Raw genomic sequence first — 23,173 nt, 5'->3', positions numbered from 1 at the left:
AAGACACTTCTGGTTCCTCTGAAGTAGATTCCTGTATGCACTAAATTCATGGCTTCTACTTTTTAAAACAACACCACATTAACCAATGGACACATTAAGAAAAGAGAAAACAGTGAAGCCACCAAACAACAAGTAGTATGAATTATTAATCCTGGGCTGAAGAATTTCTAGACTAAAACTCATAACTCATCTTTTTCAATGAAATAGTTTGTGAAGTAAAATGCTATTTTACTACAGTTTTGGTAGCACTTTACATTATATTCTACTATAATTAACTACTTCAGCCATCAGTTTTCCCAACATTATTTCTTACATTCATTCAACCACTTCAGGTCTTTTCACTTTAAGGAAGTAAATGGAGGAGCCTTCAGATTGAAAGGACAGAAGATTTAGGACAAATCAGTAAAAGAAACGGTAACCAACTGTCATGACTGGATGTTATTCCACAGAGTTTAAGGCATTAAAGAAATGAATCATCAAGTCACCGACTGTGATATGCAGAACGCCATTTAAATCAACTACAGGATTAACAGGGTGGAAAGCAGTTAAGGGTGGCATGAGTTTACAAAAGCAGTTGCAAGGAATGCAGGAATTTAAAAACAGTAAGCTGATATCTGCATAGGTAAATTGCAGAATTATAGTAAAGTATAAAATTACTAAACACAGATATGATAAAAGAAGGAGAGAGTCTCCGACTTCTGTGGAGGCAAGTAATGCTCAACCTCTCTTGCTTTAAATGTATTTTTAAGGAGCTGGCAAGAGGGTGAATAAAGGAGATACTATTAACTATGCATTTCAATTTCTACAAGCCTTTCAGTAAGGTTTATCATATACGCTATCTTGGGGTTAGAGATAAGGTTATCTGATGAAGTTTGAAGGGCAAAATAAAGACAGCTTTCACAATAGAGAGACATAATTATTAGAGGTTACCTTTGCTGGAACCTGCATCATTCAATACATTCATAAACAATCCAGAAATAGCCGAATGGTGAAGAGGTTTTGGATTATTTGGAGTACACAGCTAAGAAGAACTGCAGACAGTTGCAGAAACATATTATCATCCTGTATAACTTGGGACAGAGAGGCACATCAAGTTCAGTGTCTGTAAATACAGAACACAGATGGGGAAAAGACGGCCTAATTATGAATCATGGTGGGGATCTAAATTAAGTCTCTCTGCCCAGAAGACAGAAAGTCATTGTGAATAGCTGCACAAAACACATCCTCAAATAGACAAAGGATTAAAAGAAAAAACAAACAAACAAAAGAAAAACCCTATCTCTGTCTTAATCCCAGTCCACCTATATCTTGAAAACACTTTCAAATTCTAGCTCCTCACCTAAAAAAAAAATAAATAAAAAAAATAAAAGTGAACTGGAGAAAGATTGAGACAAGTTTTATCAAAGCTTCTGTAGAGGAAACGTTAAATGAACTGGCAGAAGAATTACAAGGGAGGGTTATAATAAGAATCCATTTAATCATGCCAAGTATGGGAAAGGCAAATAGTGAAGCATCTTTCCTTTCTCTTACTACAGAAACTCAAAGGCTATTAGCTTTGAGCTTTTTGGTAGCTATTTTAAAACAAAATGAAGTACCTGTCTTTTACAACAGCGAAACTGTGGAACTTAATGTCATAGTGTGCTAAGGAGATAAAAAGTATGAATTATCTTAAATAGGCAATTAAAAACATTATGGAATACAAGTCCATCAAAATGTATCAAGTGCATCGATGTAAATACAAGGCACATTTCCAAAAGCCAAGGTTGCCAGAAACTAAGGGAGAAGTATGTTACTGTATCTGTTTCATGCTTGCATTCTTTCAGTGCCTGCTACTGGCCACTATCAGACCAGATACACATGTAATCGAACTGCAAGTGCTATGGTTAGGGTAAGGAGACACTTAGAAATGACAGGCTCCATTTGGGTTCTCTAACTATTCCTCTCCCCTCCCCACTTCAAACTCTGCCACAGTTACTTTATATGTTGGTTTATTCTTCCAGATGTAATTTATCTCTGCACGTCTATACCTGCACAAGAGCTATGTGCTAAGAAGCAGACGGAGCCTTTGCCCTCACACTTTTGGATTAAACGAGTTATTTAGTGAGCCTATTTAGATCTGGACCCTTCAGGAGCTGATCTTACGGTCAGCCATTGTCACTGAAAAATACCAGAAAGAACTAAAAATATTGTCCATACAGGCTCACCACAGTTCTCTATACCATTCTGTTTAGAAACCCTGAGTCAGCACCTGGAGTACCTTGGGCTCTGCGGAGATGACCCAAAAGCTGAAGATCAAATCCTTGAAAGTCTGAACAGGATTCTGCTGGCTCTTACTGAAGACAGCTAAGTATCACTCCAGATCACTGTTTGACCCTTTGCACAATCCAAAAGCATTCACTGAAGGTTTTCATCTGTTGTGGTAATCTGTATTACAAGTGACTGCTGCTGGAAATATAGCTGCCCTCAGCCTGTTTTGCTGCTATCCTTTCTCTTTGTATACTCATAAATCAACCTGTGACCAGATAAAGCTACTAGTCACTAGAGCACCTGAAGCTGCAGAGAAATTCCAAAGTTAATATTTTATTTCCTACAAACTCCTAGGATTAAATTAGAGTGACCCTATCGGTTAGGAATTTGAAAAAAGCAGTTCCTAGTTTCCTTATAAGAAAGTCCTTAAGGTCTCTGCACGTTCTCCTGAAATGACATAAACCTGCATTTATTTGGATCTCCTGGCAGATGGTAATTTGCTACCTTAAGGACAATTAGCCATATTTTTGATGAAAAAAGGCTAAGGGAATTGACTGCTCTCATTGCTGGTCTAATAAAAGAAGATGTGCCTACCTACAAAATGAATCGCTAGGCCATACCTCAGGAATAGTCTTAATCCCTTACTTCCCATGCCTTATGCAAGCATCCTTTTATAGTCAGAGAAGATGAAACTGCCTTCCTCTTTGCTTTGCCACCTGTGCTTCAATTCCACATGAGGCAGAATAATCAACTGGAATTACACTTGCTGCAATTCAAGCAGATGACTGCTTCCATATATTTAGACTAAGCCTTCAAATACCTTGTTAAATCAGAACCTTGGATCCCACAGACGTCCACTCAGAATTCTAGGAAACAAACAACATCTAAATAAAACAGCTGCAAACCTACTGCAGGTATTGTTAACACTCTTATCTTTACAGAGCAGAGATCCCTCAGCCTACTCAGAGAGAGCGGAATCTTCCTAACATTGGCAAAAATCCTGAAGGGCAATCCACGATGTGCAGTGAAAGCAGCCCAGGTGCTTTCAGAGATAGCTAAGAATGGTATGTTCTACTAAAGTGTTACTACAAGACATATTACAGCACATTAGCTGTACGTTTCCACTCTTGAGTTTTGTTTCATGGCTACCGGCTACTGGTCTTAACTGCAACTGTTTCATTCCAACATGGCAAAACCCCACAAGTTCCTCTCCTTTACCTACACAGAGGAAATGAAGAAACCATGTATTGAAGCAGATTTGGTTCCAGTTTTGATACCTTTGCTGGAGAGTACAGACCAAGAAATGTTGCTGCATGCTGGGAGGGCTATTGGCCGTATCTGTTATGATAATCGTAAGTATGGACTTGCCAGAACCCTATTTTCCCTAGCTCTAAGGTATTATAACCTGTAACTCTCAGCTTTATGAGACCTGAGCACATAATGTACTTCAGCCTCCAGTTAAACATACAGTTTACACAGGTCACAGACACCAGGCTGAATGCATCCCAAACACCTCCAGAACTCTGGGCTTCCCCCTATATTTTTGACTTCAAGGTAATACATCTTTGTCAAAACTGCTCTGCAAGTACAAGAGTAGCAGAGCCTCATATATACCTTAATCTTGCAGAACTGCCTTGGGATCAAATCCTGAATGGTTTTGTCTTCTTTCAGAGTAATAACAGTGTCTATAAAGCAAAGCACTTTTTTTAAAAGACTCAGAAAAAGCATTACTGATATATTTATCTCTGCAAGGAATTGTCCTCCCTGAGGACCATTGCTTGCATATAGGAGATCTCTGTGCTCCAGATTTTTCCATAAAGCCAGTACACTAGCTTGCCTGTTGGTCTCAAGATTTAAACCCTTTCCATTTACTTGCCCCAACAAATTAAGACTTTTTCTACCTTTAATCCCCAGACTGACCAAAATTATTTAATGCATACTGGAGGTAATATGGAACTTTTTACACCGTACCTTCTATCTATTTCCTTCTACCTTCGACCTACCTTCTCTTACCTTTCTAGCATGGACCTGCATAGCTTTACCTAGAAAGCTATGGTTTTGCCTCGGCATTCTTCGCATAATAGGTACTGTATAGATTCTACCGGTCCCCTGCAAGTTATGTGTATTTGCAGCAATTTTATAAAAAACTTCCCCATATGATTACACGCAAGCCTCATGCAACTACCGTAAAGCCAGCATTACTACAGCATATGGCCATACTCCAAATCTGCTTCACTTCTGTCAGAACCAGGCCCAGCATAGATTTAACAAGATGACTATGACTTTAAGATATGTGCTTTAATAATTTCTAACACAACAATAAATACATCACAGAAAAATTAACTTCACCGATTCCCTGACTGATTCCCTACAATTGTGTATGCTGCAACAGCACTCAGGTACCTTCTGGAGTCTGTCATATATGCCATCATCCATGTTTGACTAGTTCTCAGCAAGACACTGCTGCAAAAGCCGTGTCACCATACTGTTAAGCAACCACTGTCCAACTTTGTATTTCATAGCTCTTGGCATTCTTAAAGTCATTTTAGATATTAAGCTTTCATTCTTTACAAGACAAACTACAAAAAGAAAACGGATTATCAGTGTTTTCCTCAGCAACTCTACATGTGGGTGGAGACAACTGTAGTTAGTATACTAAAACCAGGATCAAATTAGTTTTTACTTACTGTACTTCACTGACTTCCCTTAAGGGACATGAATTTACACCTGCTTGGAAACCTTATCAGCCCATAAAAATCCCAATGATACCTTGAATTCAACCACTCTTCATTCCTACATGCTGATCAGCTAGCATTCAAAACGCTGAAAGAGGATGATTCCCCTGGATCAACTTTAAAGCAGTCTGTCTCACAGTGATTTCTTGTAATAGCCCAGGTATTTGTAAAGTGTCTTGTTTTACAAATAATATTTTTTTTCCTTAAAAAAAAAAAAGTAATTCTAACATGCAAAAAGCAGGTATATGGACATTTGCTCTGAGTCAAAACACTACTGATCTCGGAAAGCAGACCTGTCACTAGACCATGCTTTATCCTGAGTTTCCAGTCCCTTCCCTCTCCCTGCCCTTCAGAACAAAAGCATCCACAGGACAAGGCTGAGATTCCCATTCCCTGAGAGAAATAAGCCAACTGTCTGTTCCTCACTCAATTTTCAGGTACACACCAACAGATACAGCCCATCAGAACTTGCATTAGTAGCTGTAGTAGTAATAGAGATGCTCGTGCAGTTGGCTTTATGTATTTTTACAGTGGCTTAATTCCTTCAGTCAAAGCAGAACCGGGAGGTTTAGCAAAACTGCCCTGAACCTGCATTTCTCACACACATGCATTCACTTAGACCCACAGCACAAAAGCTGTATAAATTCTAACAGTGTGTGACAGAACCAGACTATATTGCTGCAAACCATCTCAGCTGGACCCTTTTTACTGATCTAATTGGACCCCTATAAAAGGGTCCCCTATATATTGGTCCCCTTTAACCTCTACGCTTACTGTTACCAGGGGATCTTCAGGAAGAGCTGGTGAAGGCAGGAGTAACCACATCGCTAGTCCGAATATTAACTGATTATGCAGACAGTGAACCCCTTGTCCACGTTGATCTACTGGCCTTATGCAATCTCGCAGACCTTGGTAAGTAAATGTTTTCGTATCTTCAAGTAAAATATCATCTTCACACTGTCACTGCCTTTCTATGTATATGCAGAACACCCACAGGTTTTTGCTCTGGGGGTTTTTTGTCTTGTTTTGTTTTGGGTTTTTTTGTTTCTTTTTTTTGTTGTTGTTGGGTTATTGGGGGAGGGGTTTTGGTTTGGGGGTTATTTTGGTTGGTTGATTTGGGTTTTGGTTGTTTTTTTTAAACACTACTGATACCTAATCAGGGACTGGCCACCGTATCTGTATTGGATGCTTTGTATTTTTCCTGGAGTACCAGCTATTGCAGGTACTCTATTAACACAATTAAGATTTAAGAGACAAGTTTTGACCCAGAAAAAAGTACAGAGGGCATAACTTTATGTAATAAATTGGCAGTTTCAGCTATGTCAGATATGGTATCTTAAGTATTCATTTATTAAAATTTTATTTAATTATTAAGTTTGTATACCTTAATGAAACAGTTTCCCTTTTCATTTATGCAATTTTCAAACCAAAGGTGTCCTCACTGATTTAAAATACATCTACCTCACTTTAAACAAGTTGTGACAGAAGAAAAAGACCAAGTAGAAAACTATTACCACGCTTCGTATATGGTCTAACGACAATTTGATTTACTGCTGCCTGCATTTAGGGGGAGGGAGAGGCAGGGAAGTGGGTATGGTACCACACTGTCACATCATCCTCCAGTGAGGTCTGTCCTTTGTAGATTTCACATTACTTAATACCATACTCCATCCAAATCTGTACTATATCAGATACCAGCAAGCTTCCAAAGAAAAAAAAATTTTTTTGTTAACATACATCCTGTAGATATTTAGGATCCCAGCAAGACTAGATGCATCTAATAGAGGCAAAAAATGTACTACTACAGCCAAGTAGCATGTGCCAGTTTGATGTATTAAATAATCATACTACAGATGGATTCATAAAAGTCAGTGAAATTAAGCCAGGATTAATTTGAAAGCTGTTATAAAGTCACAGCTACAGGAATTACACAAAAATGGTGTTAAAGAAAGTGGGGGGAAGAAGGGATGGAGTAGAGTTTTGCTATCTCAGTGCTGTCCAAAGGGACTGAAGTGTCTATAAGAACAGAAAAAACATTCAAGACCAAAGTATGTCTAATCACTTCAGAATATAGGGAGATATGCTTTCAACATTTAATCAGATAAACATTCCAAATCCTGACTTTATCAAATACACAGATACAGCCAAGGAAGCTCTAAGCAAGACCAACATTGCTGAACAGCTGGTGAGACAACTGAGAAGAGCAGCGAACCATGAGAGGTTAGAAATTGTGTTTGACGTCCTGCAAGCACTTGCAGAAAATGGTAAGGCTCCTTTCAGCCTGGGGGAATGCGGGGAGACTGGGTGCTGGCACTTAGCTTCAGCCCCAGGTTCAGTGTTTGCCATGGGATCCTACTAATGGAACCAGCAATCCCTTCAGTGGAAATAAGACACAAGAACATACAAAATTCTGGCCTAAGAAGGACTTTGAAGCTTAATAGGTGAGGCAAAAAAGAAAGGAGAGAGAGCACAGCATTCCATTCCGTTTCAGCGGATCCATAAGACAGCAGATTCAAACCAATGTTCTCCATGGTGCTAAGAGGAAAGCAGACTAGACAGATTGCTTTTTATTAAAAAAAAAAAAAAAAATGACAACAAAGTAGCATAGAAGGTGTCTGTTCTAAGCAGTGGTGTAACAGGCACCAACAAGAATCCACTAAAAACGTCCGGTTAACTGAACAGATCTTAAAAGAAAAGAAAACCCATGACCAGTAATACAAGAAATGTCAGAGATCAATTCTGCCTTGGTGTTATCCTACCACCAGAACGCTCCTTACAAATAAAACCAAAACAGTGACTACGTCTGAAAAAAACACTGGCTAAAGTTCAAGGATTTAGCTTCCTAGTTTGAAACACTTCAAAGACCCAAGAAGCTTTAGTGTGCTTTTACTGTGATCTCTACAGATTCTCTGAAAGTGCAGCTGGTGGAGGCAGGGGTGCAAGAGGTGCTGTCCGAGATCCTGCTGAGGCTCCAGGGTAGTTCACAAGCTGAAGACAGGTGCATTTTGAAGGCTGCATCAGATCTCATTGTCTCTCTGCTGCTTGGAGGTAAAAACAAACAAACAAACAAACCAACCCAAAAAACAAACAACAAAAAAAACCTCAGAGTACTGACAGTCCAGATACTTAAAGAAACCACACCAGAAAGTCTCCTTAGCAGAGAAGTTGCCATCTGCTCTGTCGCTTTCATCTCCTTAACAGGGACACATCTGCCCCCTGTTTCGTGATCCTTAGGGGAATTCTCAGGCACCACGCTTTTTCATTTTATAGGAGCCTAGTACTCACAGTGCCATGCTTTCCTTCAAGCATATGAGTATGTTGCCACAGGTCATCTAACACCACTGCAACCACTCCTGCGCAGCACACGAACACAAGCACTTCAGGTCGTTGTAACTGTACCTGTGGTTGTCAATTCACACCCTGCTTCTATAACTTCACTTTCAAAGCTGCCCTAAGAGCTGGTTTTTAAATTTAAGCTAATCATCAGGTTAAGTTCACATGGTATTCAACTACTCATGTTTCCTCATTCACTATTCCAAATCTGTGTACATAAAAAAACTTGGATTAACAAATGAAATATAAGAACTTTCTTATAATGTAAGTTCTGCATCTATTAGGAACAGACTACATACATTGCTGACCTAGATTTTTCACTAAGTCTTTAAGCTGATTTGAGGAATAACACAAAAAGGCTGAAGACCTAACAACAACTTAATTTAGGGAGCCCTGCTATGTTGCATTTTGGACAATACAGGTTAAAGAATAAAACATCAGGAACGGGACCACTTAATACTGCATCCCATCATGCCCAATCCCAGAGCAACCAACAGTTTAAAAGTTTTAAAATATTAATAACAACAATCTTAAGTCATCATTGATTTGAACTTCCCCAAAGGCAGACAGAACAGTTTACTTTGGGGCTAATTACAAACAGACATGAGATGTCCCCTCTATTTATTGTGCAACAGACAAGCGCATACAGAATATTATTTTTATTTTTTTTTTTTTTGCTAAGGGATGTGGCATCATCTCCCAGAACACTGGTACTTGCATCACATCTCAATACATGCAGCTACAGAGACAGGAGCAAGGGCTATTGCTAATTTTACAAAAAAAAATGGTAAGGTTGATTATTCTCTACCCTTCAAAGATGGAAAGCCAGTGTTTGTGAGTGGAGAAAAAAAAACAATGCTATTAGGTTTCACTGCTACCTGGCTCTGAAATGGTAACATTCTTGCTTTTCTGCAGATGCGCATACCTTTAAGTTACAGATGCTAATGATATTGAAGCAGTTTGAAGGACATAATACTGAAAAATGAGGTAGTTAGGCATGCGAGTTTTGCGGTTTTGCGTTGGTTTTTTTTTTTGTTTTGTGTTGTTTTTTGTTGTTTGTTCTCCCCCCGCCCCCCCCCCCCCCCCCCCCCAATCACATATTATTAGAGGCGAGACTCTAGGAATGTTTCACAGCAAATATTTGTTAGAAACAAAAAAAACCCACAAACAACACACAGTTATTGATGTTTTAGATTTTAAGTCACCTTTAGGAAGGGAGGGTTATTCAGACAAATCAGGGGAAAAAAGAAATCTCAAGATAAGTCATTTCATCTTTTACACTTTCCAATTATAGGAAGCAATGAGCCTTAATACTATGTGGAGAGAAACACAGATTCCTGGAAGGCATGCTGTGCCGAATCAGTCACCAGACAATACCCCACCATGTTTTCTGTCCTTTCTCACAGATAGCTACTGTACTGGGTTCAAACTCAATTAACAAAAAGGAACTTTTTCAACATTGCTCAACTTTCTGCATTAATATGTGCTTAGTTATCATAGAAGATTCCCTCACATCTGTCTCAATATTTAGCTAGTCAGTCTAATGCATCTGGACATTTTTTTTATTTGTTGGGGGCTTTTTGCTTGTTTTTAGAGCAAGCTATCATACATGCTCTCCACCTTCCCACTCCCATCCTTTCTTCCTTGTCTTATACCTTGCTCTGAATCACCCACTGTGCACCATGGTTCCACAAAGGCCAGAGACATGCCCTCGGTGCCTTTAAACTGGCTATCTTCAATGTATTCAGCTGAATGGCTTGCTTTGCCTGTCGCTCTTCTCCCTCCACCTCCCCCACAACCCCATTATATGTTCATGTGGAAAAAGTGAGTAATTGCTCTCAGGCCCCCATATACGCCACTGATGTATGCACAGGCCTTAATCTAAGAGGAAAAAAATCCTATGGAAATCTGATCTCGACATCATATGTCTTCTGAGGCAGTGAAAAGACGACAGACAGCTTTTGAGCTATGAAAGTGGTTGTTCCTACCAGACTTTAACTATGAGCCATTACATTCAAGGTTCTGCTGTTATACAAGCAAAAATCCATAGGAGGGAACACCAGTTTGGAGCTCTGTGACCATCAAAGCAAGGCAACCACTAATGGCTTCTGCCTATTCTCACTTTACTACAAGAGAAAAAAATGCTCTACCATTCTTTGGTTTGAAAGGTGGGGGGAGAAGAGAAATTAAGTTCAGTTAAGGTTAGTCTACATGAAGATCAAAATATTTTGCCTGTAGAATTTTGTCACACCAAAAGAGATTATTTATTCCTAGAAAACCTGTTCCTAAAGAGGACTGGGTGATTTCTTCCATATACTTTCATCTCTAAAGATTAGGACCAGGCAACAGAGCATCTGAAGAATCACAAGCAAACCCATCAGCTTTAGAAAACATAAGCATAAATTACTATAGAAAGATTTTTGCATGATCAGAGTTCAAACTATTTCAGTTACAGTTCTATCATGAAAATATCCACTTCGATTGTATGAACATTTGACAAATTCTTACTTAACATATGCAGTAATATATGGGAAAAATATGCTAACAACAGAAATGCTATGAGATTAAAGGAATAGTAGGCATTAGTTCAAAAGACAACTCAGGAGTTTGTTACTTTGGGGTAGAAATAATATTCAAACCAAAGGCATTAAAATTACTAGACCCATTTTCAAGTGGTATACACACAAAATTTAGAAGCCTGTGCATCTCAGGCATACAGCAGTTAGTACCATGAGAAGCACTTAAAGCTACTTTTGGCCAGATTCTGTATTTGCACAAAGTCTGTATAGGTACATGGATAATTGTTTACTCCAGGTGAAGATGTGATCTTCCTATATAGCATTCACACTTTTTTGCCACATTTTAACAAACAGCGCCCACATGGTAACAGCACAGCAATATGGAAATGGCCAGTGTCAGGAAAACGCTCCATTTGAGGCATAATAAATTGCATAAAATAAAATACAGGAAAATATTTGACAGATGGCATCTTCAAAACACTTCCTTCAGGAAGGCTGCAAACTGTAATATGGAGGGTTTTCTTTTGCTCTTTAGGAGAATGCTTTCTCATTTCCTATCAAGGTGAGCTAAGATGCCTCCTGATACCAAAAGGGCTGTTACCCCTGCAGATCAAGTTCTTGGGCAGGGGGAAAGATACAGACATATGTTGACAAAACAGTGCAGAGCACGTACTGGGAAAAATGGTAGTTCTTTGGAACATAAAAATCACTTTCACCAGCATTAAATAGATCAGAACTCTCTAAGTCAACTCATTTTCCTAGCTTCATACGAGTGCAACACAATAAAACTTCTCATTTCAGAAAGTGGGTTTCTCAAAACAGGTAAGAAAAGCCTAGGCCAAATTCTTTTTACGATTAGTTAATGAAAAAAAATTTGATTAATACAAGAATTAACAGCAGTACAAAACTAGTAATCACTCACTCACCTTGCTAGATAAGATCCTTGGTCTCACAAGAGTCTCTTAAATGAGTAGAATAGCAAAACTGGATTATTAAGGCTATCCTGTGGAGAAACGGAAAATGCCACCAGTATTCCACTACATATATAGTGGAAAGTAAAGCAGCACTGAGGAAGAAATTGATGGGAAAACACATGGGCCTGAATTTGACAGTGACTGTCCCTAAAAAGCTCTCTCAAGCTAAGCTTTACTAGACGGTGTCTCAGCATCAGTTCACAAGTGGCTGATGCCCACTTATCTCTCGAGTTGTTGTAAAAAACAATGCAAAAGCTACAGTGTCCATCTTATCAAGACATGAAAAGTCAAGGCAAGAATTCTTCAAGCTCTCAATCTGCATGATTAATGTCTATCACTGTTTCTTATCTCGCTCACCTGCTTGGTTTTGCCTCTTTCTTCAGATGGCAACTGTGTACGAATGGTACAGCTGGGAGTCATAGATCAGCTTCTAGATCTTTTGGAGAAGCATGTAGAGAGTGGGGACATCTCTGTTCAACATGCTGCACTCAGCGCACTTCGAAACCTTGCTATACCAGGTACAGAGTTTGAAGACAACTGACTTACTGTAATTCTTTGTAAAGACAGGTCATGTAATGGAGATGTGTGCAGCTCTGTCCAAGTCACCAACTCCAGTTCTTTGTATTTTGAGGGGCAATTGACCATTTTTCCCCCTGTAGAGACATATATATTTGAATAATTCATCAGGACTTCTCATCTACATAAAAGGTATAAATATAATAAAGTGTGATCTCATTGGCCGCTGATGAAATGTTGTCATATTAACAGTATACAGCAGTTCAAGACAAAAATTCAGAATAAGGTTTATAGTTTAAACTACAGTGTATGGGGTGGAGCTATCACATCACAACTGGAAGGGATTTCCTCAACCTGCTCCTCTCCTATAAAGCCAATATTCATTGATTATTTGGCTTTTGTAACACGCTTAAAAACTACAGTACTTAAAAGGGGGCATGTAAGAAAGATGGGGACAGACTTTTTAGCAGGATCTGTTGTGACAGGACAAGGGGTAATGGTTTTAAACTGAAAGAGGTAGATTTAGACTACATAAGGAAGAAATTTTTTATGATGAGGGTGGTGAGACACTGGCACAGGTTGCCCAGAGAGGTGGTAGACACCCCATCCCTGGAAACATTCAAGAATACCAGGTTGGATGGAGCTCTGAGCAACCTGACCTAGTTGAAGATGTCCCTGTTCATTGCAAGGGGGCTGGACTGGATGAGCTTTAAAAGGTTCCTTCCAATCCAAACTATTCTACGATTTTACTCTTGTGATATTTTGTTAATACAGGTCAGAAAGTTATGCTGCTTCTTATTGCAAATTTACTGCTTCCATGTAAAGGCCAGACACATTTTGCTAGAGACTTAACGGTACGTTACCCTGCAACGCAGTCCTTACACAGCTCTACAGTACCCTAGAGAAGAGCGTGACAGCAAAATTATTTTGTGAAAACAAAAACTTGAATTTGTGTGCTATAATCATTGCTTTGAACAGTGAGAGCCCCAGAATGTACTAGTTGCTACTTAGCCTCCGCTACTTCCTTTTAAAGCCTGTTACACTCATTTCTTCTTGCAGGTAGCTCTCCTCAGAACTTCACTTATTGCTTTCAACTGTTTTTTTATATGCTTTCAAGTAATTTATTTAGTTTGGCTTACAGGATCATCACATCCTTTGGATCACAATAGCCAGTCACATCTTTCTACTCAGTATTTTCATAAACGTTCACACCATAAGCCCCTCACTGCTTCTATGTGTATTTTATTTTTCTGTGAAGAGATGTTCTACCACCATCCACATCAGCACACAGAGGCCTGTGCAAATTGCTTTTTGGTGCTAAGAGTATACAGCTTCTTGACCATGCATGCTAGCTACCTTACATCAATTACAACCTAACATAGAGCTGTTAGAAGATAATCACAGAATCATGAAAAATCACAGAAAGCCATCCAGCTGAAACTTGGAGAGTAGTTTTGTAGGCAAAATGTGACTAATTTTATTAGAATGAAAAGAAGGATTTTTTTTTTCTATAAGCCTAGGCATGGGCTCCCACTTAGTTCTCATTGACTTCCCTCCTGTAATGTGTACAATAGGATTCAATGATTACAAGGAGCAAAGAAACCTATTAATCTCATTTGAAAGATAATAATTTTGATGTAGTTTCCCTTGAAAACAAGCAGAGATGATCACATTCTAACTCAAAACAGAACGCATTCCTCAACAAATACTAAGGTCTGCTTTTTGTAGTGCCAAGCCCAAGCATTCCTTGGGAACTCCTTAACAAAGCAATGAATGCAGATGATCTGCATAGATGATAGGTCCCAGAACTCCAGAAAAATGTGGTTGCGGCCTACAACTTCATCCCTCTATCATTGCCTGTTACAGAGTTACCAGTACATCTTCATGTTCTTTGCAGCTGTACTTGCAAAGGCTAAGCTCTGAATTATAAAATATCAATGTATCAATATGGAGTCTATTTTGGTTATTTGTTCTGTTCAAGTGTGTTACAAACTAGTTTAGATCTTTCTAAGTATGTAGGCAATGTAGGCACTTAAAATGCTATTTCTGCACCACACTTTTGCTCATCAATTGATAAAAATTTCATAACAGGGAAGCTGTAAGACATTCCTTCATGATAATACATTGCTCTATAGATACAGAAATTCTATCACTTTCAACAATATAGTCTGCTACCTGGAAAAAAACCCGAACACCAAACAAAAAAAAGACTGAGTGCAAATCCAAATAAATCATAAAATTAAATTAAATATGGGCTAATACTTACAAAGGTACACAGGGGAAGTCTTCAATTCAAGAGCAATCTTAAAAGAGAATAGGTGCTTATAAAAGAATTGAAAAAAGTCGTTATGCTGCTCTAAGTGAATGGAACCAGTCAAGGACATTAAGAGCAATTTACTTAACAGTGTCTACTTCCCAATTTGCCCAATAGGAGGAAGAGATAGAACAGTTATCTCCCTAATTTCACTGCCATGCCACCACCCCACCCCCTCAAAAAAAACCCAACAAACCAAAACCTAAACAACAGGACATGAAGAAGATGGGAGGAAAATTCCTCTGGAGGAAGCGGCTTTCGGTAGCCCAGTTAAGAAGCATTAGGATTCTTTCCAGACAAGCTTCTGATTATCACCAGGGATTACTGCATTAACAACTGGAGGAAAGATGCAAGAATTAGGAGAGGGAAGTACAGAAACAAAGGCGTGAACAACAGGGGATCAGTAAGCTCAAATATGAAACCAAAATTCATTCTCAGGAAATAGTTACGTAAATGACTTCTGCCACCTAGTTCAGTTAAAATGAGCAAGCACAGGAAAGCCTTGCTCATGTGAGTGGGTGAGTAGATGGATAATCTATTACAACTAGAAAAACAAAGAGAAACAATGCTGTGCTTATCCTCTTAAGTACTTCGTTCAGGGCATAGCTGAGATCAAAAGTAACCAGAGTATAGTAACAGCAATTCCTAGGAAGTTTTTAGCTCAGAAGGAGCCTAAACAGTTTGGTAGTCCTAACTTCATTTCCAATTTCTCTAACATGTTAGACCTTTTGCTAAGAGCATAACAGAGCATAAAATTCTGAACAACAGTTATGTCCTATCTACATTTTTCACATGTGTAGTCACTGAGCTTCACATTCACATTCTTTTTTCCATTTTCTAGTTGTTAACAAGGTTCAAGTGCTAGAGGAAGGTGTGGCAGAACGGATTCAGGTACTTCTAAGATCAGAGGTGCCTCCTGTGCAGCTTAAACTTCTTGGGACACTACGGATGTTAGCAGATGGTCAAGGTAAGGAATTGCCAATGTTTCATGATGTCAACTACATGCTCCCCTCCTCCTGCAATACAACGGATGTGAAGGAGATTACAGGCTAAGTGTCCCGCTAACCTAATTCCATTCAGCCTGGAGAGGTTCCAACAGAGATGATTGCTAGGGGCTGCAAGCCTTCCATACTGACCCAGGCACCCTCACAGACAGATGAGAAACAAACTAAATGGAAGAGTCTGCAGTAGCCAGTGAAAAACGGCAAAGGCCTAAACCAAAAGTGTTTTCTACCAGAGATACACCAGCAAGGCATGAGTTTGATGGAAAAAGAGTCAGGCTGAGGCTTTGCAGTGCCAAGTCACAGGAAAGCAAATCAACAGGAAAAAAAAAAAAAAAAAGGAGAATATGAAACAATCACAGGGAGCTGGGATGGAGAGAGGCAGGAGAAAATCCACTGTTTTGCTTCTGAGCAAAAGAATTTGTGCACTTCAACGGGCAAAGGACTTTCAGATCATGCACACAGTTCATTCAAATCTGGTGTTTTGTAAATTAAAAGGTCCTCCTGTTCCTGTTAAGAATAACTAATTAGATTTTATCTCAAAGAGCTCTATTGCTGGTAGACATCAGGAAGTCCCTATGAGACTGCTTCAGGGTGCTTTTGCTGAACAAGCCTCAGGCTGAGGTTCCACTCACCACCCTCTTACAAGTTCCAGCTTACTGTATTTAACTGGATTACCGTAATCTCCTCAGACTAACATGTAACATCTATGTAACATCTGACCCAGAAACAAAAGGAGGTAATATGCAGGTGGTTCTGCGACAACAAGTAACTCAACTCAAAACAAAGATGTTCAACTAAGCTACAAACAGGACCAGGGTGATGCCCCTATCAGCTAAAACTATCCCTTCCGTTCCATGTGTTAATGGTGGTTCTTCCTCAAGTCTTTGCTTCAGCAAAGCTCTGAGACACAAAACTTCCCAGTATCTTAAAACCACGCAGACTTTCCCCCACATTTTTCCCTTTCTGAATTTGCTTCCAAAAGCAGGGATCTCCCCGGTTACTTTCTTTCAGGCCTGGAACTATTTAAAGAGATTGGAAAAGCAGAAAGATTGGGAAAAGCTCACAGACCCTTTATAGCCCTTCTCAGGGAATGTACACTTCCCATGAAGGCCTCTACCACACCTTTCCTCCTTTGGAGCACCCAATGCACATTTCATGCTCATCTGCTCTGGTCCTCCAGCACCAAGAGGTAGGGGGCGGACATGGGACAGGACTCAATATGACCAAAATTAAGTCAACAAGAAAACCCCTTAATTACAAATAACTACATGAGACCCCTAAATTTGAATTAATTCTTGCAGCCACAGTGTAATTTTGCAAACAGGGTATTTCTACACCCAAAGTTAGCATCTGTCTGGTGACTACTCTTGCCTCTCAGTTGCTACATCTGTTGCCTAACTGGAAGTGCTGTGCATTTATATCCTCAGTTCACGATCAAACGGAACACATGGAACCAGCACTTTGGCAGTTTACAAAACCAGCTCGTTTGTGCTCAAAGCCAAATGGGCGAACACTCAGTTCCTACAAAAAGGCACATTAAGTTTTGCACATTACTACTTTCTTATCTTTCTCCTAGTACTCCTCACTTAGAAGAAAATTCCAGTTGAATCAAGATGTAGAATTTCAGTCTTAAGTACTGAACAGAATCAACTAACTGAAATCACTGAAGCAGCGTCTACCAGGATTTTCTCCGGACTGAACCCTTGCTTAACATATTTGGTTAAAATAGAGTATGTCAGCCTTCAGCACCCTTAACTGCATTTTTCTTTGGCTTAGGAAATCACTTTCCAACAGTTAGTCACTTTTGATCCACAGCACTTTAAAGATGCATTATTAAACTGCAATAAGATTCACACAGAACCATGTGTGAGACTGATGCAATATTTAAAGAGCACGACTTAAATCCCTTCTGCTGTTGAACTTTTAAGATTTTGGGGAGTAGTCTCCCTTAACAGCAACAAGATTTAAACCATAGCATATCACTAGAGTTCCACTTCTTAGAAAAAGTTAAATCTAGTGAGGGTTTTTCCAGATGTCAGCCACAGATTAATACTTCTAGCGAGTTTTAAGATTGCATTCCCTTGTGTTTCAGGAGTCCTAATTATAAGGCTCCTCCAAACACTGGGAAATGTTGATGATGCCCAATACACAGTTCACCACACATTCTTGAGACATGCAATTACAGACATGCTGCAATTCTGTACCAAGACTTAGCTTCCCACCTGCTACCAACAGTAATTATTACCACTACCAAGAGCACTCAACCAGAACAGGCTCCGAGGAGCCCATGATTACATTTGTGCAGGGCTCAAAGAGCAAATGCAAGAAACCAAACAGGAAAGGGACACTCGTCATGAAGACTTCAGTATAGCAACAGAATATCTGCTTTCAAAGATATGAAGCTGTTCATTTCAAGCCCTGCTCCAGCAGCCCCTTAGATAGGGCAGCTCTTGGAGGTAAAGAGCAAAGTAAGGTCTTCTGATAGACCTAACACAACTAGCATTCCTCAGGTTAAGATCTCTAAGATCCCTTAAAAGCCCAACACTTTAGTTACAGCTTTTAAAGCATACCGAGTTCTATACTCACAATTCTTTGACAGAAACATTGCAAGGTCTAATTTTGAATGTCTCCTGATGATGCTTTTCTCCTCAGCCGACGCAGCTGAAATCTTGGGCCAAGACCCCATGCTGCTCAACAGACTTGTGCAGTGGTGCGATGCCAACGACCACACCGGCATTCATGGAGAAGCAAATCGGCTGCTGGCATCCATCATGCATCACAACAGATCCCAAGTATGACTACTATTGGTCTGATATGTTTCTACTTTCTATCTTTCTCAAATCTTTTTAAAGCTTGTTGATACAGCTAGGTGTGCAGTGTTAAACAGCACACACAGCTTTATTGTTAAAAACATGAAAGTTCACAGTAAAACCTCCCCTAGTCTGCCTCAATACCAAGACAAAACACGTATTTTTCTTATAGATATGCACATTCATAATTGTAAGTATTGATATTCCAAAACAGACCACCTCTAAGCAGACATGAATGATCAACGCCAAAAGCAATGTTATCTCTAGTCTCCAAATATCATCAATTTGCATTGCACCAGGCAAATAATTTTCCATCTCTTCAAAGGCTGAAGAGTATAATCTCATTTCTCTCTTCATTCTATTTTATTTGTAAAGATTTCCGTCTGTGATATTTTACCTTTGCTTTAACAGGAAGTGGTCAGAGCCATCCAGGAGGCGCAAGGAGTGAAGCATCTGGTTTCCATGACAACAAGTAAACACGCTGCCATGCAGAATGAGGCTCTGAATGCCTTGGCAATAGCATCTGCAATCGATTTAGGTATTTTTTTTCTGCTAAAAGTATTAGAGCTATGCAAGATCTTCAGTTACAAAGAAACTCTGTCATGCTGTTAATTCTACATAACATGGAAGATAAAGCGTATTTCTTGTCTAGATTTAGCTCTTCAGCATGAAATAAAGGTCAGCCATCCAGAAGATCACAAAAGCAACAGGCTTCAAGAATTGCCTGAAGATTTAGGGTAGAGTCAAATGATCAAGCTGTCTGGACAGGGACAACCTTAAGTTGCATGGTACGATGCTAGAAACCTACACACACAAAGCGCAGAAGTAAAGATGAAAGACTAGAGAAAGAGATGAAAAAGTCTAAATGAACACAAAATTAAGGATAAACTCTGGACTTGAATAGTCAGTGAAGCCTAAAAGTGGAGGAAATAATCTTCAGAAGACAGATAATTGAATGCAAGAGACAAAGCAGAAACACAGATAAAAGGGCCTTATAAGAAGCTGCAAATGAAAAAAGTGAAAAACTGAAGGTTCTAGCTACTTTTACTGGGCTTATTTTCAGAGATTGAGTATAATTTTTTCCCAGGTTTTTTTTTTTTTCCCATGTATGACTGATCACGTTTGAAAATGGGTCTCAATTTATTACAATAAAGATTTTCACCACAAATCTACATACATCAAGAGATAAATTGAAAAGAACTATCAACTTGCAATTTCTTGTACCAACAAAGCAAGACAGTAAAGCACCCATTTCACTGCTTGGTCCACCAATAAAGCTCTCAAACTCAGTTGGGTAACTAATGTGAACCAACTCTTCCAGCACTGATCATCACAAAGTTTTATCTATGATGAGGTTATTTTATACAGTCTATAGTATACATGTTCTGTCTTCCAGAATGAGGCCAGCAAAGAAACACTACAGAAAATACAGTAATTCTCCAGTACAGAAAACAGATGCCCAAGACATCAGCGTAAAGCCAATTTGAAATAAGGCCAGTCAGGGATTTTATTTAAAAAAAAGCAAGCATGTTCACTTTCTAGCTTCTTCTCAGGTAACAGCTCATGTATTTGTTTACTTATTTTTCAGAAACCCTTGAAGAATCTTTTAAAGAATCACAGTTAGTTCAAAGCTTACACAAACTTCTACAAGATGATAATACAAGTCCTGAGGTGAAATATAATTCAATGGGTCTTTTGTGCAGTCTTCTTAATTCAGGTAACATAATTTTAAGTTGTCTGTGATGAAAAGATGGGAGTTTGTGGCAAAGACAAGTGTTTTCTGTTACCAAAATGTGCTGCTTGTGATGTTACAGTCAGTGAGTAGTAAAAGATATTCAAGAGGTTCATTCTTTATTGATCACCAAAAATCCCAGTCAAGTAGCTTCTTTGTTTTTGGAAAGTTGATTAAACCATCAGCTGAATAAAAAAAGAAAGGCTTTATTCCAGTGAGTCAGTGGCATAATCAAGTCATGAAACAGCAGAATTAGAGCCTTGGAATAAAGGCATCTTTGTCCAAATTCACCATGCACAAGTGTCTGGCAGTCCCAGGTCCTGTATGTACCCCAGTATTTTTGTGTTCAAAGAAATAAAGAGTCTGTGTTATCTTCCACAGGCAGGCATGCATTTGTTCTCCCTATGCTGTAAGTAAACTAGAAGCCGAGATAAAACAGCGGGTTTAGCAATGCTGTCTTTGCACAGCAACTTTTAGTAAAACGTATGAAGGATATGCTTTCAGATTCTCACTCCATGGTTAGGGCAGACTTAAAATGCTTCAAGCAAGATCAGACTCATCCTGGATATGTGGCACTAACTGAAAAAAACACCCTGAAACCAGGAGTCCAAAGACCTCATGCCATTTTCTCACATCTTAATATATATATCATATAAGTTGAAAATAATGATTGTGCTCAAGCAAGGATCTGCCACACAGGGAGCTGCTTTTCAAATCCTGGAGCTACCTTATATTGGCAGACAAGCTGGATTTTGTAGTACTCTATTTTTTCCCTGTAGCCATTCAGATATTGGAATAGGAATAAGCATTTGCATCCTTCAGTGCTACCACAGAGTATTGACACAATTAATGTGATTTAAGACTTCTTCCAGAGGTCCATATACATAGTACTTTATAGACTAACATTAGGAGTTGTGTCTTATTAATATGAAAGGCTAACAGAAAGCCTACAGGCAAAAGAATGCTGGAACTTGTCCTATATTATATTTTCACCAAAGTACTTTTCCTCTGTTCAGTCACTTCTTGGAAGTCAAACAGGAGAAAACAACATCTTAACTGGTTCAAGACTTTCAATGGCTGAAAGGGTATCTATTGAGAGAAATTTGTTTAAATTAAAGCAGTTCATTTTAAACAGCAAGCACTCCAAACTTATCTTACAGCAGTTATTGGGAGTCACTATGCCATGGCACATCACTAAAAGTCACCATTTCATCTCCAATTCAGGTGATCTGAGACAAGAAATAGAAGAGGACAAGATTAAAGAAACCCTCGAACAACTCTGCAGTCACAGCAATGCAAATGTAGTCAAGGAAGCTGTCACAACATTACAGGTTTTGAGAGGAGAGACACCCCACTAGCCTCCCTTCTTCCTCATTGCAACCCTGCACTGCTGCTGCTGCAAATGCAATAAAATGCCAGCTTAGTCAACCCTACCTTGCATTTGTCATGCTGCCACATAACCAACACTACCAAGCCCAGGTACAGTTCCTGCTTTTAAAGCTACACATACAAAAAAAAAAAAAGAAAAAGTCATTTGCTCATCTATTTGGCCTACAGATGCTTGTATCACTGCTGCTCTTCACTGAGCTACTAACACGTGGCAGTAGGAATGAGGGCTGTCAAGCAAGTGGTCTTAAACATCACATGAGAAGCATCAGGCAATTACCGCTCGTGTAAATACATTTTATACATTATATTATGCAACCTGAAACAATGGGGTTTTAGATTAGTGAGAGCTGTAGCTTAAACAATGCAAAGGGCTAATTGCCACCAATCCAATCTCTGCACACTGCCACAAAACTAAATGTAAACCAATTCCCCCTTCAACTGCCAATTTTAAAACTCACGTCCAAGTTTTTACCCACTAGTGTCACAAGCTATATTCCTAAATATCTGAGGTCACAGTCTTGTTCTTTTCAAAGTTGCAGCTATTGTAATGCTGAATGACACTCAGTAGAAGCAAAGTTTACAAGAAACTGCAGTCAACCTCCATACAGTGCTTGGACAAGATAGAAATTAACGACAGTTACAAATTACAAAGCGGACATGTGAAGATTTGGAGGCAGCTGGCATTTCATTAAGTTATCTCCAGTAAGAAAACCTAGGTTTAACTTTAAAAATTAAAAAACTGTAGTATGAAAAATGCCTCTGAACATTTCTACACAAACTTTTCTTATTTAAAAATGGTCACTTGACAAAAAAAGCTAACGGGATCTATTGCACAACCTGTTCTTATGGGAACTTCCTGAAGCCATTGCAAGCATGTTGCAGAGTCCCACTGCCAAGAGGTAGGAGATCAAAGTAAAAATGTAGTGGTAGATGCTGAAGAGCTAAGTAACAATTACTCTTTTGAGCCAGCAGTAAAAGTTATTGAGAAAACAACAACAGAGAGTATTGACCTTCAAAAATTATTACAAAGCAGGGAATATTTAAAAGTCAACAAGGCCTCCTGTACTCGAACAATTTGAGTTTAACTGGCTTATGCCTGCAAAAGTGCAAAAGCTTTCCCACTTGCAAAATTTGTTAACACCATTTAGCTCACCACATTTGCCACCAAATATCACCTTGAGGAGTACTCTTGAGAAAGAGGAATTTCATAAAACCACCCAAGCAAGCTTTGACCACATTGTAGGAGAAGAAAAAAAAAAAAAACAACACACACACACACACAACAAAAAAACCTGAGATGAACCACACGCAATCTTCTCTAGTTTAAAGCACACAGTGATAGGGGTGTCAAAATCAGCACAGCTTCCAACAATCTCAACTTCAAAATGAGATCTGGGGTTGTGCCTAAACAGGCATTAGTATGAGACAGACCAGGATCTATTACAAGTTCTATAGATACACACCAAATAGCCACATTCAAGCGAAGTCATTGTTAGCAGAAATGATCCAGTCTTAATATTCTAGAGTATCCAATTCTGGATATTGCATTATTCAAATACAGTAATTATCTATTGGTTAAATGTCTCTCTGACCTTATCAA

The 23,173-nt window shown here is 39.0% G+C and overlaps 1 protein-coding gene across 2 annotated transcripts in view; it reads left to right on the top strand.

The window, feature by feature from the left end:
- The window catches only part of LOC119153243 (rap1 GTPase-GDP dissociation stimulator 1-like), a 34,493-nt gene extending 11,576 nt beyond the window's left edge, over nt 1–22,917 (top strand). The window contains exons 2-13 of one of the 2 annotated variants that reach the window (XM_037399409.1): nt 2,232–2,342; nt 3,189–3,311; nt 3,474–3,599; nt 5,766–5,894; nt 7,121–7,246; nt 7,887–8,030; nt 12,192–12,326; nt 15,480–15,605; nt 18,295–18,434; nt 18,864–18,990; nt 20,041–20,169; nt 21,409–22,917. In XM_037399409.1, the coding sequence (XP_037255306.1) occupies nt 2,232–2,342; nt 3,189–3,311; nt 3,474–3,599; nt 5,766–5,894; nt 7,121–7,246; nt 7,887–8,030; nt 12,192–12,326; nt 15,480–15,605; nt 18,295–18,434; nt 18,864–18,990; nt 20,041–20,169; nt 21,409–21,542 (1,550 nt within the window). In that variant the 3' untranslated portion in view covers nt 21,543–22,917. The remainder of the gene's footprint in view (nt 1–2,231; nt 2,343–3,188; nt 3,312–3,473; nt 3,600–5,765; nt 5,895–7,120; nt 7,247–7,886; nt 8,031–12,191; nt 12,327–15,479; nt 15,606–18,294; nt 18,435–18,863; nt 18,991–20,040; nt 20,170–21,408) is intronic. The other variant, XM_037399410.1, reaches the window with a different exon arrangement.
- The last annotated feature ends 256 nt before the right edge of the window (nt 22,918–23,173 follow it).

The sequence above is a fragment of the Falco rusticolus genome, chromosome 9, assembly GCF_015220075.1.
Source record: "Falco rusticolus isolate bFalRus1 chromosome 9, bFalRus1.pri, whole genome shotgun sequence".
In the NCBI taxonomy this organism is placed as follows: domain Eukaryota; kingdom Metazoa; phylum Chordata; class Aves; order Falconiformes; family Falconidae; genus Falco; species Falco rusticolus.
Note: the sequence above shows the minus strand (reverse complement) of the source record. Positions and strands in the feature narration are given on the sequence as shown.